Here is a 17428-nt window from a genome sequence, read left to right as displayed (position 1 = left end):
TGAAAGACACAGGAGATAAGAATCCACTAAGGAAAAAAACTGAAGCATGAATATTTACCTATCTATCTATATTTTTCAGAGACAGGGTCTTGCTGTCACCCAAGCTGAAGCACAGTGGTACCATCATAGCTCACTACAGTCTCGAAATTCCTGCGCTCAAGTGATCCTCCTGCTTCAGCCTCCTGAATAGCTAGGGCTACAAGCCTGTACCACTACACCTGGCTATTTTTTTTGTTTGTTTAATGTAGAGATGGGGTCTTGCCCAGGCTGGTGTTGAAGCCTGGCCCCAAGCGATCATCCCCCCTTCTCAGCCTCCCAAACTGCTGGGATTGCAGGCGTGAGCCACTGTGCCCAGCCTTGAATATTTAATACTTTTTGAATTAGATTTACAGAGAAACATACTTACATTGTCTTGCTCTGTAGGAAAGGCACCAATGCCAACTCTAGTTGTATAAACTTTCACAACTCCATACACTTCCCCAACATTTTGAGGGGGCATACCCAAGCCGGTACAAACACCTCCGACAGTACAGTTTGAAGAAGTTACAAAAGGATAAGTCCCTAAAAACAGAAACAAACAGTACAATACAGTATACATATACATACACATCTTAAAACAGAATAACCATTGGAATTCTGCATTTGAATATATTCTGGGTATCTGACACATTTGAACATAACTGTTAACCACCCTCTCAAAGCCTCCGTGTTTTATTTTTCTCTTTTTCTGTAATAAGATAAATGCGTAGGTGGTTAGAGCTTTAACTGAAGTGCTTACACTGGAGAGGCTCCTTGGATGCACGCAGTTACTCACTCAGCGCTATATGGAAGGTACCCACTTAATGGACTATGAAAGAATTCAATGTCGGAACCCGTCTGTGTATTTTAGGTCTCCTGTTAGTTTAAAACAAATGAATCGCTGACATGAATATTTAAGCAGCAACCTGGAGTGACAGCAATACACTAAGTATTTTGTGGTATCCAACGTTTCCCCAGCTTTTAATCTCTGCTCAGGAGATAACCCCCACATTACAAGAGTTATAAAAGCGGCATAATTTTTTGGCCCCAAAGATCCCCTTCATACTTAACTATTCCCTCTGCTAATTAGACATTTTGCTTTCTTTCCAGATTGGCAAGATATATTATGGTATCAAAACCACCTACCTACTAAACAGAAATATGGTTTCTTTAATTGGTTTACTTGGAGTCATAAGCCAATCAACTGTCAGTAAGAGCTGAGAAGAATCACAGTAATCATGAGAAATCATGTTTAGATGAAATGGTCAACAGACCAATGGGGCAGTAGTTTGAAGAAGTTAAGCATTAACCTTTTGAAGATGGAGGAAATGCTCAGAATCCATCCAGAGGGTCTCATGCCCAGTGAGTTATTAGGTTGGTGTAAAAGTAATTGTAGTTTCTGACCGTGAATTTTAAATCTTTATAACTAGGCTCAAACTCATCTTTATTAATCAAAATAGGAACCATTACAATCAACACATTTTTGCCAGTGAGAAATAAGTTTGTTTATCCCTGTAGCGTAAAAATCTGTGCTTCGGGATTCTATGAACTCTTGGAAAGCATTTTCTGCATCCTGCTGGTTGTGGAAGTGTTTTCCCTGCAAAAAGTTGTTGAGATGCTTGAAGAAGTGGTTTGAAAAAAGGGTAGTCAGTTGGCGAGAGGTCAGGTAAATACGGCGGATAAGGAACTTCGTCATAGCCCAATTCGTTCAACTTTTGAAGCGTTGGTTGCGCAACATGTCAGGCATTGTCGTGGAGAAGAACTGGGCCCTTTCTACTGTCCAATGCCGGCTGCAGGCGTTGCAGTTTTCGGAGCATCTCATGGATTTGCTGAGCAGACTTCTCAGATGGAATGGTTTCGCCAGGATTCAGAAGGCTGTAGTGGATCAGGCCGGCAGCAGACCAGCAAATAGTGACCGTGACCGTTTCTTGGTCCAAGTTTAGCTTTGGGAAGTGCTGTGCAGCTTTTCAGTCCAACCACTGAGCTGGTCGTCGCTGGCTGTCATATAAAACCCATTTTTCGTCACACGTCACAATCCGATTGAGAAATGGTTCATCATTGCACACAAGAAGAGAAGACAACACTTCAAAACGACGATTTTTTAAATTTTTGGTCAGCTCATGGGACACCCACTTATGGAGCTGAGCTTTTTCACCTTTCCAATTTGCTTCAAGTGCCGAATGACCCATAGAATGGTTGACCTTGAGTTCTTCAGCAACTTCTCTTGCAGTTGTAAGAGGATCAGCTTCAACGAATGCTCTCAATTGGTTGTCGTCAACTTCCGATGGCCGCCACTGTGCTCCTCATTTTCAAGGCTCTCGTCTCCTTTGCGAAACTTCCTGAACTGCCACCGCACTGTACGTTCGTTAGCAGTTCCTGGTGTTGTGGATGTTGCGAGTTGTCTCAGCTGCTTTATGAGCCATTTTGAACTCAAATAAGAAAATTGCCTGAATTTGCTTTTTGTCTAACATCATTTTCATAGTCTAAAATAAATATAAAATAAACAGCAAGTAATAAGTCATTACCAAAAAACCATAAAGCGAGAAATGCACATTAAAATGATGTATAACATCACCACATTTATTTAAGAATGTATTCCAACAGCAAACAGCAAATTTCAACAATGCTAAAACTGCAATTACTTTTGTACCAACCTAATAATTAATATAATTAGAGTTATATAAATCTTAGAATATGCATGTTCAATAATAATGTATATTTTAAAAAAATGTTTAATTAAAGATGAAGATTCTTTCATAGACTTCATCTTACCATCTTACAGTTCAAGGAAAATGAGGTCTGCAATTGAACCATGAGAACCAAACAATGAAAACCACAATGTATTGAACCCAAATGATTTCATTCTTCTAATGGACTAGAAAACTTAACACATGTATTGTGTTTTCCAAAATATTCCTTTAAAAAATGATTGGCATAAGATGACAAACTTCCAGCATTCCTGAATAAAGCTTGTGTATTGTTTTAAAACTCCTTAATGCTAACATTAATTATTTACATCTTAAGTAGTTAGGGGGGCTCAGTTAAGCTCCTTAATCATATCTCACTTACCAAAATCAATATCTAACAGTGCTGCATTTGCCCCTTCTACCAAGATTTTCTTTGGCGGTCCATGCAGGGCCTCATATAGGAAATAAACCCCATCTCTCACCATTGGTTTAATCCTTTCCATATAACCCTATACACAAAGACAAAAAACAATTTACAACATAACCAATATAAGTATAAATTACCCGACTTAATGACGGAAACTTGACAAATGCAAAAGTACTCATACTCCATAAACCAGCTTTCAAGAAAATAAAAAGAAATGACTATGTATACTATACATTGTGCTTTTAAACTCTGTGAGGTATCCGAAAAGCTATATTTATAATTCACGTAACCATGAATTTTGAAACGTGCATCAATGGTTCTCAAAATGTAGTGAGGGCCACAAGTTACACTGCCAAGCATGTAAATAGCAGTGATCGACTGTATTATTCTTTTTCATTGTGTTCCATTATTGAAATATCTCTGCAGTATTACTAGTATGTAACATCAAGTACTATTTTATACATGAGCATTATAAAAATTTCTCAAAACATATTTAAAGTGTTAGTAATACTACTCAATTTTAGAATTCAACTTAAAATATAATATAAACAAGATCTTCCCCTAAGGCCTATGGTGTACAGCTGTAATAAAACCTAGTTTCAACTATGCTTAAATATTTAGACTAGTATGGAAATTCTGGAATCCACTCATGAACCCGCCTCGGTATGTAATACCCATTTATGAATGTATGGTCCCTCCTCGGCTCTAGTCTCCAATCACTTGCTTATTCCTGTTTTAGTCCTTTTTTTTTTTTTTGCCTGAAATGACCACACCATTCATCAAGTCGCCTTGTTCCTTAAGGTCCTGGTTAATATATATTACCTATAAGAATCTTATTACACAATTCTGTTTATAATTGTTCATCTTTATATTCACATGGAACATTTATAAAATGGAATCAAAAAGCCATACTCATACTTTAGCACATAAATGTTTTCAAGTGGCTAGTAAGAAATTTAAAATATTTGTTGCATAACACAAAGAAAAGAAAATGGCAGTCTATTCTAAGCAACAATCAGTGCACTGAAATACAAATACCTAACATTCAGAATGTTCCTTGGAGGTCATTATTTTTTAGAACTTAGTAAGCGGGCAGACCTAAGGTCTGCAAACATCCTAAAATGGCATATGACATTTGTAGATTCCTAGTCAGATTTGGAATTGATAGATGGAAGGAGTAATCATCAGATTTGAGATTCACCAAAGATAGTGGGGAATAGAAGGGTGGAGAAGACAGGAACCTCAACTGCTGACTAGCTTAGGCACCACTGACAACTAAAAGTTGCCAACGGAGGCCTAATCTTTGGCCAATTACCTTATTTGTCTCTTAAGAATACAGTGTTAAAGAAACTGACCCTAGGGGGTATCATTTCTAAGTGAGCTGGTTAGCTTGAAAAGTTATCTTTGACTCATCTCTTTGTTGACCTATCTTCCAGTTGCTATCAGTGATTTTTATGTAATACAAATCTAGTCTTCTTTCTGCTCAAAATTACCCCATAGCTTTTCATTATCTCCAGGATAAAAGCCAAATGTCCTATCATTGCATGTAAGACGTCCCTTCTTGTCTGCTTTTATCTTCAGGTACTGCTCCTGCTCCTGCTCCCCACTCAAAACTCTGTCTAAGCCATATTGTGTGAAGTCACTCAAATATACCATATCCAGGACAAACGATTTCCTTTACCAGTTCTTACACACGGCCGGAATAAATGAAAGATCTAGATGCCACTTTGGCAAAAAAGTGTTAAAAAAAAACATTAAAGAGGTCTGAAAGCATTACCTTGAGTCTTTGTAATTCACCTTCAATGTCTATTTCCAAAGTGGGATATATACATTTGTAATGGTTAGCTAGAACTTTGAACCTGAGAAATACAGATAAATCAAGATATTACCTCTCTTTAAAAAAGTATCTCAAATAATATTGTACAATTCAAATGATTTCTGCAGCTGATAAATGAAACCAAAGTTACCTTCTAAGAAATAAAATCTAATAAAGGAGATCAGCCACATGAATAAACGATATACTCAAAATATTTTTTACTCAAGTTTGGGAATATCAACAATATAATTAGGGTGATGTGTGTGGAGGAGGAAAGAAGGATGCAAGGACTGCAATCTGTAAACACAAAAGACTTAAATCTGAATTCACTGTATTACACTGTATGAAAAACAAAAAGGGACGGTCTACATGATGCTCATAAAAGAGTTTGTCTCTGATATTCTTCAGTGGAGGTATCCTGCCAGTGCAGGCAAATATAAACAGTTGATTGAAAAGGGATACAGCATGTTATTATACCTTTGATGCCAACTTATTATTAAACACAGCCAACTAACTCCCTATGACTAAATCACTGTTTAGCTTTCTGATGATTATTGGGTTTCCCACGGAGATTTGTATACAGAAAGTATGTGTCAATGTGGCATTTCTATTTTTCAAGGTAAGGCCTGGTATATAACAATTCACCAGTACCTGAGAGGCTAATGGGAGGACATAACGGAGTCTTTGGACCCGAAAATCCAAGGATTAAACTCCAACCCCAAAATACTGCCTTACCCCCTGGAATCATTCTATTCCTCAGCAAACCATTCTACATCTGATCCTTAAATATAACTCTGGCTTTGTCTTCCTAGGATACTACTATTAAAGCATCATCATGTTATTTTTCATGAAGTTAATTGGAAATTAAGGACCAATAAATGCAACAAAAATAACCAGTACTTCAAATTTTAAAAAAGCCAACCGCCACTATTTAACTAGAATACTGATTTTACCATTTTGCACCCTGGATTTTAAACATTCTAAAAACCCATTCATTCTTTCAACTTTGAAACGCAACTTAGTTACCTCTCAGAGAAGCCATCAAAGTCAGAAACAAGATCGCACATCCTAAGGCCACTTCGGGCGGCTTTGGAAGAATAAACTGGGCCAATGCCCTTTTTTGTGGTGCCCAAACTTAAAAACAAATCAAAACAAGCTTTGAGTCAGATGAGAAAGAAGTGATAGGTCTCCTGGTCAGATCAGCACAAAGAATAAAGTTACATATGACTATTTTCTGTTTATGCTGTTTTCTATAAGCGTATTTTTACAATCCTATTGATTTTCTTTAAAAGCTAAACAGGATATCCCAATACTTATTTTTCTTAAACTTAGGACTTGGAATTTAAATATAAGATCTGGATATGCTTAAACTGTACCCTGCCCCCCCGCCCCCACACACAAAATCATACTTTTTTCCTGCTTGTTCTTGTCTCTGCTGTTCCTGGATGCCATCAGCAGCTTGATGAAAATCAAATACTGAGGGAAATAAAACAAAATCACAGTTGTCGAAACAAAGATAATATAGGAAAGCAAATCATATTGTATTTATAAATCCCTTCGGTCTCTTTGTATTATGAAAAATTAAATAAATTTTTAAAAGTGATCATGGCAGAAGATTATATTGCAAATAAATATGAAAATATGCACAGGAGTTAAGTCCACAGCTCTTATCTAGAGGCACTGTTATTTAATTTCTGTGCTTGACCGAGAAATACTGTAAGAACCTTGAAGAGGCTGCCTTTTAAATAGAGGTCGATTGCTAAAACTAGAGCAGCTATTGCCTCAGGACACGTACATATTTAAATATAATTTAAGAGTTTGGATCAATCATATAGTTGGTTTGCACTATGTGGTTATACTACAGCGTTTATACTTCTTATTTCTCTTTCCTGGTTATTCCTGTGTATAATCTTAGCAACCCAATAAAATAACTTATTTGAAGTAAACTGTACTAGTAAGCCAATAAAATAACTTATTTGAAGTAAACAATCTCTTAACCATGTCATTCTATAGCTCCAGAAATAGGATAATAGGTAAGAAACCCCCAAATTTATTGGTAGTGGTTGAAATAAATAATTTTAGAATCCAGTTTGCTCTAATTAATGGAGGAGAAGAGTAGTCTGAATAAAGTCTGAATCATTTAAAAAGCAGTAATTATTACTAGGCATTGAAGACTCCAATGGTGGGTAGGAGGTGGATGAGGGGTAAAAACTCACCTATTGGGTACAATGTACATAATTTGGGTGATGGGTTCACTAAAAGCCCAGACCTCACCACTACATAACATATTCATGTAACAAAACTGTACTTTAAGAAAAACTATTGAAATAAATAAATAAAAGCTAAAAAGCAGTAATTACTACATTTTAGGCACAGAATCATTCTACACATTTGCCAAATGTTAGACTTACTTTTACATAAGCATTACATGTGTAAATAAACATTCTTTGCATTTTGATATGGCTTATCTTTTAACAGAATTAGAGATGGCTCATGAAATACTACTTATATTACAAATTTGCTTAGCTAAGCTTTTCTTCAGAAATAGGTAAATTTTAGCCTGGCTCTTGTTAAAACAGAAAAAAGAAAAAAATTAATAAGACTGTTTTATATTTGGAACCCAATTATTACAATCCATCCTACTTAGGTTAAATAAAAATAAAAGATAAAATTGGTTAACAAATGCTGTCATTTAATAAATTTCTGATGAAATGATAGTTATAAATAAATGCAATATGTCCTCCTTACCAATATGAGCTCTGTCAGATATAATAAGCCTTTTTTCCCAGCCTTCTAGCCCTAGAGAGAAGGGGGGAAAAGATATATTTAATCAAATATTTTACATAACAGTTTTTAAATCTTAATTTCTTTAGAAATATAATGTCTGAAATTGTTTTTAATGAAGCAATCATTTTTGTATCTTTTCTTCTGGACAGGAAACATCACATCTAACAAGTTTTCTTACTTGTCATTCATTCTATATCCACATCAGTCACACTCCAAGTGTCTCGCTCTAAAAAACTCCAAACTCAAACCAGTCACATCCACATAAAATACTTCCAGGAATCCAAAAAGTAAACGGTATGAAACTAACATTTTTTTGCTGTTCGGGTGGGGGGTGGGGGCTTAGGAACATAGCAAGGAGCAATGTGAGAGAAAGGAGTTAATTTTAGGAATGGTTAAGGGAATGGTGCCCTTTCTCAAAAGATAATTATAAAAACATGATTAAAGAAAATAATGATATTCTCACTAATTCCTCCAAAGTACTGTCAATTACTGCACTTATTACAGTGAATTGTAATGAGATATATCTATTCCTTTTAACTGTGCACTGACAAGATTAAGAGACAGTTTACAGTATTTTGTAACTGTAACTGTAGAGGCTGTGAATTTTCATAGCATGGGGCCTATTATTCAATGAATGTTCCAAAAAATGATTGTTACCTGAGTAAACGAATGCAAACAGATGTTTTTCATTAAAGACAGTACTTTACAGTAGGCTATATGAGTTCTGAGGATAAACCGCCAAGCTCCAAACATTTTCAAAATTAATCTTGGAGTATTAAAAATTAGTTGTTACCTTTAATAATATCCAAAAATTTGTTTAGAAAATTTATTCCTTACAGATTAAGGAGGAGAACCTCTTTGCTAATGTACTAAACGTAATGTACTAAAAGGTAAACTTGGAATATTAAACACCCCCCTCTACAGTTGTTATGACATGTAAATACGTAATCTAAAGTTAGTTTAGGGGATATAATAAAGAAAATCATACAAAGAAGTTCAGTAAAGCAGATTCAGCAGGGTCAGATAGTCCAGAATGAAAAGCGGAGTGGGACCAAATCATTAATGCTAGAAGGGATGAAGCAGAGCAGAGAGCAGCAGGGGCCCCTCCCCTGACCGATTTGAAAAGCAGAGACTAGAACATAAGTACAAACGCAGGGAGTACAACAGAGCTAGTAGCAAAGACAGGGTTCTGTAAAGTCACGTTTAGTTGTTCGGAACACTTCAGGACAGACTGGTACTTTTAAACCTGAACAATAAACTTTAACAACACTAATATAATTCAATAGTTTAAATTTGAGCTAATCTAAGGGGAAACTATACTAATGATTTTCCTCAATTGTGTATTTTGGGTTGAGTATCCCTTATTTCAAATGCTTGGAACCAGAAGTCTTTCAGATTTCAGATGCTAGAATATCATCATATAAATGAGACCTCTTGGGGATAAGACCAAAGTCTAAACACGAAATTCATTTATGTTTTATATACACCTTATACATGCAGCCTGAAATTAATTTTATACAGTATTTTAAGTAATTTTGTGCATGAAACAAGATTTGTGTATATCAAGCCATCAGAAAGCAAAGATGTCACTATCTCAGCCACCTGTGAAGACAATAAATAATCTGTGGTCGTCTGGCATCACCGTCATCCCTGACTTTGAATATATATGCTACCAATAAGCAATCAATTTCTTACACTTATTCACACATAAGTACTTAACAGTAAAAAATATGACATACCACTAATACAGTGAAAACTAACGTGTTCAGGGTAGCGAAGCAGCACAGTAGCACTACCAGAATACCTGTGTGTCAGCTGTTGAACAGCAACAGAAACAATGGCAGGCTTTCAGCCTCGACCTACGGTGCTGCGCTGTGATTAAAAGCTTACTGTATGCTATATTTATTAATGCTGTTGGCGCATCCAGCCCGCACATGTGCCACTTTATTACCCTTTGTGGGTGTGCTGGCATGGGGGAATCTGGGCGTGTGTGGAAAAGATACATCACAGCTAAAGGGGGTGAGGTATTTTTTCCCTTGGGGACGCTGAATAAACCTGTGTGTTACATGCCTGCATTTTGACTCCAACCCATTGTATGAGGTCAGGTGTGGAAGTTTTCACTTGTGTTGTCATGGCTGTGTTCAACAAGTTTCAGATTTTAGAGCATTTCACATTTCAGATTTTTGAATTAGGGATGTTCAACCTGTATTTATAGTGTCAAATTCCCCTCATAACCTAATGAGGTAGCTAAGTTGGATGTAAACAGAACTCTAAAAATCCAAGAGATCAGTAAAGGCAGGAATGCAAGGTTATTTCTCTTAAGGAGATGGGAATGGATATATTGCATAAAAGCAGTATTTCTCGCATTTAGGAGGAAGGACTTAAACAACCCCTTTTTGCCCCTGGCTTGTGGTAACCGCAGGAAAGCTCTAGAGACAATAGGAAACAAGACTGACAGTGTCCAACTCAGGAATTTCCTAGAGTTTTGCCACCAATATATAGTAATTCTAGCTACCTTAAGATAAAGTTTGCAGGCCGGGCCTGGTGGCTCACACCTGTAATCCTAGCACTCTGGGAGGCTGAGGCAAATGGATTGTTTGAACTCAGGAGTTCGAGACCAGCCTGAGCAAGAGTGAGACACCATCTCTACTAAAAATAGAAAGCAATTAGCTGGACAACTAAAAATATATAGAAAAAATTAGCCGGGCATGGTGGTGCAAAGTCTGTAGTCCCAGCTACTCAGGAGGCTGAGGCAGGAGGATCGCTTGAGCCCAGGAGTTTGAGGTTGCTGTGAGCTAGGCTGATGCCATGGCACTCTAGCCCAGGCAACAGAGTGAGACTCTGTCTCAAAAAAGGAAAAAAAAAAAAAAAAAAAGTTTGCAGGTGACCTACGTGTAAAAAAAATCAGGACTTATAAATGACATTATTACATCTTGTTTAAAATAATGACTATAATGAATAAAATTTAATAACCTATAGTAACCTAAAATTTTAAAGTATAAGACAAAAATGTTAAGTTTGTCTGGCACAAGATCCTAACAAAACTTTACAAAAAATAACTGTTTACTAGGCAGACTCATTCTTCCATACCTTTTCCTTTTTGAACATTTTTCTCTGCTTCTTCAAACAATCCAGGCAGATGAATTACCACGCCATTTCCTAAAGGAAAACAGACAAATTCCAATCTTAAACATCTATAATTATAGCATAGATGTATACAATTTATATGACATTCTGATTTATCAGGGAGTTATGACGGAAATGATTCCAAGTTTTAAATAGTAGTATAATATAAATATATAAGAGAATATAATACAGAGAACATAGAACACTAAAATTACATTCAACATAATTTGAAATTTCTTTGAAACAAAGTGAAACATGTTATTTTGAAAGAAACACTTTGAAAGTTATGTAGTTTTAGGCAAATGGAATGTTCACAGAAGACTCTAGATCAATGTTTTGTTTTTTTCCCCCCCAGAGATGGAGTCTCCCTGTGTTGCTCAGGTTGGAAGGCAGTGGCTATTCACAGGCACAATCATAGCACATGACAGTCTCGAACTCCTGGCCTCAAGCCATCTCCCACCTCAGCCTCCCAAGTAGCTGGGACTACAAGTGTGTGCCACTATGCCTGGCTTCCAGCTCAGTGTCTTCCAAATTGGGGAATCACACTCTATTAGTAGTCATAAAATCAATTTAGTGGGTTGTGACTAATATTTTAAAATATTAAAAAGTAGAATAGAAAATAACAGATTACATCACACGTGGTAAGGGTTCAGAATCAATCCATGAACCTCTTGCATTTCTTACTGTGAGTCACAGTTAAAAGCATCCGGAAAACCGGATGCTTTATACTTCTTTATAGAATTAAGATTGCCAGTGATCACAGATAAATGCAAAGTAATCATTCCAAAAAGTATTACTGCTAAAAGATCTAAGAGTTACAGATAGCCAAAGTGAGGTATACTCTAGAAGATATCAAGGTCAAAATTAGTAAGGGACCAATGAACCATTTGGTGACAGAAGAAGTTGGTTTTGATAATAAAAATGAATACCATGATCAATTAGGAGGGAAAAATGACCAACCAGTTCAGTTTATATACTTACCAATGAATGCAGTAACATTTGGATTAATTATTCCACTGGGTAAAAGATGAAAATCATATTCCACAGAATCTACAACAACTGTATGGCCAGCATTATTTCCTCCCTGAAATATAAGATAGGGGAAAATTGAGCCTGACAATAAATATGACAAATAACATATCTCCTTACAAAGTAAACTAATCAATTCTTGCTAAAATGTCAATATAATTTAAGGAAGCCCAAATGTTTGCCATGTATACTGATTTGTTAAAGCCTTTATAATAGTTTTGCTCTCTCCTTTTCATACTACGGTACACTTGAGTGATTATCCTGAAGTATCTGGAAACTGGAGAATTCAGGTTTCTGAAAGACAGAAAGTCATGTTCCGTTTTAAAAGACAAAGAAAAGTAAAAAATGTACAGATAGCCATTAGCCTGTCTTTGGTACTATGTAAGATATGCAGCAATCTAATTACTAACAATTATCCATGACATTTTATCTATACGAACATGTCTCTAAGATAGAAAAGAGTAATCTATCCAGTTATCCTAACTTAATGTAAATATTGATATAATTCTCATTGTTCTCAGAGTGTGTCAAACAACTTTGTGATCTGAAATTTGTATTCTTACATGGACTCAATAATCAGAATCTCCCCCAAGTTATTCCCCCAAATACTGTTTATCCTGGGACTCTAATTTATAAATCAGCCTTGTGAGTTTGGTTAGTGGCAGATCCTTAGAACCTGCTCACCTCTGGATAAAATAATGTACTGCTCGGTCAAGGAATCTCTAACACCGAGAATCATACCATAAACTCATGGTAAAACTTTCACTCTATGAAGTTTGTGCCCATGTAGCAAATAAGCAGTAAAATGTACAAAATGAAATCATAAAAATTAGATACAAAGAGGATGGAATATTAAGTCACCAAATCATTTTTCTAAGTTTACTTTTTTTCTTTTTTGGTTTTGTAGAGACGAGGGTTTCCCTATATTGCTCAGGCTGGTTTCAATATCCTGTCCTCAAGTGATCCTCCCACCTCAGCCTCCTAAAGTGCTAGGATTACAGTCATGAGCCACTTTACCCTGCCCTAATTTCTAAATCTAAAAAAGCACAGAAGGAAACACAAGTCAATTGATTACATATATGTTTAAAGTTCTACACAATATTAACTAACTCTTAAAAGTAAACAACAAACTAGGATTATATTTGCCATAAATAACAACTTTAACAACATCCTTATGTGACATTAAAAAATACCAATCAAACCTGTATCCCCTGAGAATGACTAGTTTAACTTGATCCAAGGTTGTTTTTTTACAAACTGAATATTATTCACTTTTATTATACCAATTTATCACCAGTCATGAGTTCCCAAAAATGCTAGAAAAGGAGCAGCTTTTGTCTTAGGCCAGCCTAAGGCTTGGCCATTTTGCTCTTTCTTCAAACAAATCCCCATTTTGCTTAAGATAATTTCTTTCCATTGATTGCAAACAAAGAATCCACATGATTCACAAAACAAATGTATTACAACATAGTACGTATATACCTTGCTCCCTGAGCAATACACATCTTGTATTAATAACTGAATATAAGAATGATTAACTGCTAAATATTAATAACATTTAAACTATCAAGGACAATACCTGCAGGGTATAGGAATGATACAATAGTACTAGTTATTTTGTAACTATTCTCAGTTTCTCAAGCATTCTTTTCTTCCTAATTTGATGTTAAGTTTGAGGGGGTCAGAAGACAAGTGTTTTGAATTTTCTTTCCATGGCTTCTCAGAATGAAAAGCTGTCAAGCTCAATTCTAAAATAAAATTTTGGATCATAAAATGTTAATATGTGTAAGTTTCTAATTTAGAAGCTCCAAAGGTCCAGGGAGGTTAAAAAAAATTATGGGAGGGTATGAAATAACGTTAGTTAACGAAAGTGACTCTTGGTTCTTAACTTGGTTTGCTATTAGGCCTTTTCGTTCTCCAAATCACTCCCTTCCTCACTGCCCCAAATAAAGGCAGTGACCCACCTCTGGACAGTGTTATAAACCTGAAACAATGGTATCTCTCCTTCAGCAACAGAAGAGGCCTAAATGCCAAGGGCTGACAATTGCATGCATATAGCCCAGAGGCATTTCTCGGGCCACTAAAATAGTCTGTGTGTCTTCTCTTTGTCCTTTTTGTTCTGAATACATGAGCAATGTACTGTAATCACAGAGCACAAATTGAATATCAATTAAGAAGTTAGAGTTCACTCCGTGGATTACAGCAGAGAGCAGCAATGCCTCAGACCCCAGGCATTTGAACTATACCAGCAACCAAAAATGGGTTGCCATATTTTATCTAGTCTTCAAGCTTTTTAAGAGACTAACAATCTTTTGAGTCAATGCTTACTACCTGTGCTGCTTTCTTGGTAAAGACTGTAAGACCTGTGTCTTCCCCCTTCCAGATGAAACATTTCTCTATTCACCAAAACTAAAGCACTCACCAATCTACAGCAATAAAGTCATTATAAACAAGGATAGAGCAGGTTAAGTTACTACCAGTAAGTTGATCAAATTAAACTATTCAGCAGTAACCAGACACACTAGATAGGAAGAGAAAACATATACAGGGTGTCTGAATTTCTTTTTAGCAAAGACATCTAAGTGCACTGCTCAGTTATCTTTTAAAGGCTTAAAGATGCCCACTTTACCTTACATTATTACAGCTACCTTCCAGTTTCTTTCTTTCTTCCCTTTTTTTAAAAATAAAGTCCTTGTTAAAGCATGACCAAGTTTCATACATACGTAAATGTCACACAAATAATGAAAATCTCCGGGACCTTGTATTTAATACCTTAAATTGCCATTATGAAACAAATTCTCACAATGAAAGTGGAAAGGGGCATTGCCTTGGAGGACCTTAGGTTCCTAATTAAGAAGATTTAGACCCTTCGTACCAAACTCTAATATACACACTTGCTAACCCGGCATCATAGATGGGAGTATGAGACATGCAACCAAAAAATGTATAAACCAATGATGTTACACAGCTCTGAGTCAATGCTTGATAAAAATTCACCTAATCACTACATTCATGAAGGTATTTTCTTAATAATATACTGAAATTAAACTAAAGATCTCAAGTCAGAAAAGATTTTTTAAATCACTAATAAAATTATTCCTTTAAAATGGATTTTAAACAATATAAACAAAAATCTCATTTTTAGAAATTTCATGGGTCTCCTTTTCAAAAAGAATTTTATTATACTGAATCAAATATAATTAAAAGTTGGTTCAGTGTAAAGAACCATCTTACCCTAGGGCCGGAGTAGCCATGGGAACTCCTATTCATTTATTGTTCTTTTCATCACTTTCAGCAGCAATATCAAACATTTCAATGTCTCTTTTTCTATTGATCAAAGTCACCAATTTTCACTTATCAATATGTATATAACAGCTCATCCACACTAATCTTTGGTGTCAAAATCTGAACATAGCTCCTGAGAGATAATATAGCTGGATTTGTATCCAGTAACAATATAAGTAAGCTATTAATATTAAGTACATATCAATTTACTGGTTCACTCTAGATTTGTTCTAGGCAACAGTTTTTCCTAGAGATACTTGAACCTATTCAACTAATCCATTCACTACCACGAAAATTAAAGAAACAACAATTTTGGGCCGGGCGCGGTGGCTCACGCCTGTAATCCTAGCACTCTGGGAGGCCGAGGCGGGTGGATTGCTCAAGGTCAGGAGTTCGAGACCAGCCTGAGCGAGACCCCGTCTCTACTAAAAATAGAAAGACATTATATGGACACCTAAAAATCTATATAGAAAAAATTAGCCGGGCATAGTGGCGCATGCCTGTAGTCCCAGCTACTCGGGAGGCTGAGGCAGTAGGATCGCTTAAGCCCAGGAGTTTGAGGTTGCTGTGAGCTAAGCTGACGCCACGGCACTCACTCTAGCCTGGGCAACAAAGTGAGACTCTGTCTCAACAAAAAAAAAAAAAAAAAAAAAAAAAAAGAAACAACAATTTTGATCAGATACTACTGAGATGGTCTCATATAACTTAAAAATTCATGCTTCAGAAGTAGAGATGACGGTATAACACATATATTAATTATAATAGGCTTAAATAGTGAACAACGTGGGACATATTCATTGACCAAACTTGGAGATTTACTGCCCTCAGCTGAGAAAAACTAGTTACTAGAACTGGATATGACACTCAGCTGAAATACGCTGAAGAGATACGTGAAAAAGATACAAATATCAGTTATCCATTTTCTCATAGATACAAGAGATAAAACTTAATATAAACAATTAAAACCTTTGAACATAATGGTAAACGTAAGAAATACTAGTTAAAATACTAAATAACAAATGTTAATCCAAGAAATGCTGGGGATTCCACCTTAAAATCATGCCAACAGTCAAACTGTCCAGAAAGATGTTAAAGTAATTGACAGAAAAGGGTTAAACTACTGATTTCAAAAGGGTGATCCAGCCACCCAGAATCCATTTGTTGAGTATTTTCTTTCTGCCTCACATAGTACAGGTGCTATGAAAGAAAAAAAAAAAAAAAAAAAAGGAACAAGCTCCCCGGTTTGAGAAAACTTATATTCTAATAGGAAAAGCACAGTAACCAAAGAGAACAAGATTTAACCAAGAACAGTATACCAGACACTGGTAAATACTTTCATACTAGGGAAATACTATAAACTGTGTAAAAGCAACCCTGATTGTGCTCACTTTGGCAGCACATATACTAAAAAAAAAACCAACCCTGATAGGAAACAGAAATAGCAACTGTTATAAACCTGGAAGAATGGTTTACCTTAAATGCTAATTATCTACTACCTTTAATATTATGGGAAGTAGTCTGGGAGATCATTTTAGCTGTACAAGATCAAGGCCTTAATAACACTAAAGTTACTTCCTTTTCTATTTCAAGGAGAAAGTCTCAGTTTGCTGCTGTTATGTCTTTTTCACTTCTTTATCACTTACTAACGGCTGGTTTCAGACCCTCAGCAGATACCAGTATCTAGCTACAAATTAGTAACATTTTTTATTGTGTTTATTTTTATGGCAAGCTTGTATATATGTGTTTACTAGATGAATGACCTCTGTCTGGAATTGGTCCTATACTTAATTATTCTTTTTCTTAAAAGACATATCGATTTAAAATTAAGTCATCAGTAGCAGCTGTCCTTTGATGCAGGTCTTATATACTTATTTATGGATCTAGAGTACCTACCAAAATTCTTCATAAATCCTGAATCTGAAAGCCGTAGGCCTTAAGTGCTATAATAATGAAAATGCCAGTAGCTTTGCATCTATTCTTTCCAAAAAGACATTTTATATATTAGGGTACATAATTGAATGCAATGTGTCAGTTTTTCTTTTCAAAACCACAATTTATATTGGGAGAAATTCTTTGATTCCACTGTTGAAATATGGATACATTATAGATATACTACTTCTGGAGAAGCAATGCTGTACAAAATTTGAGTTCATGAGATGCATATGGCAAAAAACACAAAAAAATTAAACTCTAACGAAGGACAACGTTTTAATAACACAAAAACTTGAAACATCAAAGAAGGCAATCCAATAT

General features: G+C 35.7%; 1 protein-coding gene across 3 annotated transcripts in view; it reads right to left on the bottom strand.

Moving 5' to 3' along the window:
• ADSS2 (adenylosuccinate synthase 2) overlaps positions 1-17428 on the bottom strand; it is a 29601-nt gene that overhangs the window by 9530 nt on the left and 2643 nt on the right. For 2 of the 3 annotated variants that reach the window (XM_069484641.1, XM_069484644.1), the window contains exons 2-9: positions 11843-11945; positions 10826-10894; positions 7697-7747; positions 6358-6424; positions 5975-6082; positions 4910-4991; positions 3088-3214; positions 407-561 (exon numbers count right to left, since the gene is read on the bottom strand). In XM_069484641.1, coding sequence (XP_069340742.1) covers positions 407-561; positions 3088-3214; positions 4910-4991; positions 5975-6082; positions 6358-6424; positions 7697-7747; positions 10826-10894; positions 11843-11945 — 762 coding nt within the window. The remainder of the gene's footprint in view (positions 1-406; positions 562-3087; positions 3215-4909; positions 4992-5974; positions 6083-6357; positions 6425-7696; positions 7748-10825; positions 10895-11842; positions 11946-17428) is intronic. The other variant, XM_069484643.1, reaches the window with a different exon arrangement.

The sequence above is a fragment of the Eulemur rufifrons genome, chromosome 11 (assembly GCF_041146395.1).
Source record: "Eulemur rufifrons isolate Redbay chromosome 11, OSU_ERuf_1, whole genome shotgun sequence".
In the NCBI taxonomy this organism is placed as follows: Eukaryota; Metazoa; Chordata; class Mammalia; order Primates; family Lemuridae; genus Eulemur; species Eulemur rufifrons.
The sequence above is the reverse complement of the archived record's forward strand: the minus strand, read 5'-3'. Positions and strand labels throughout refer to the sequence as shown.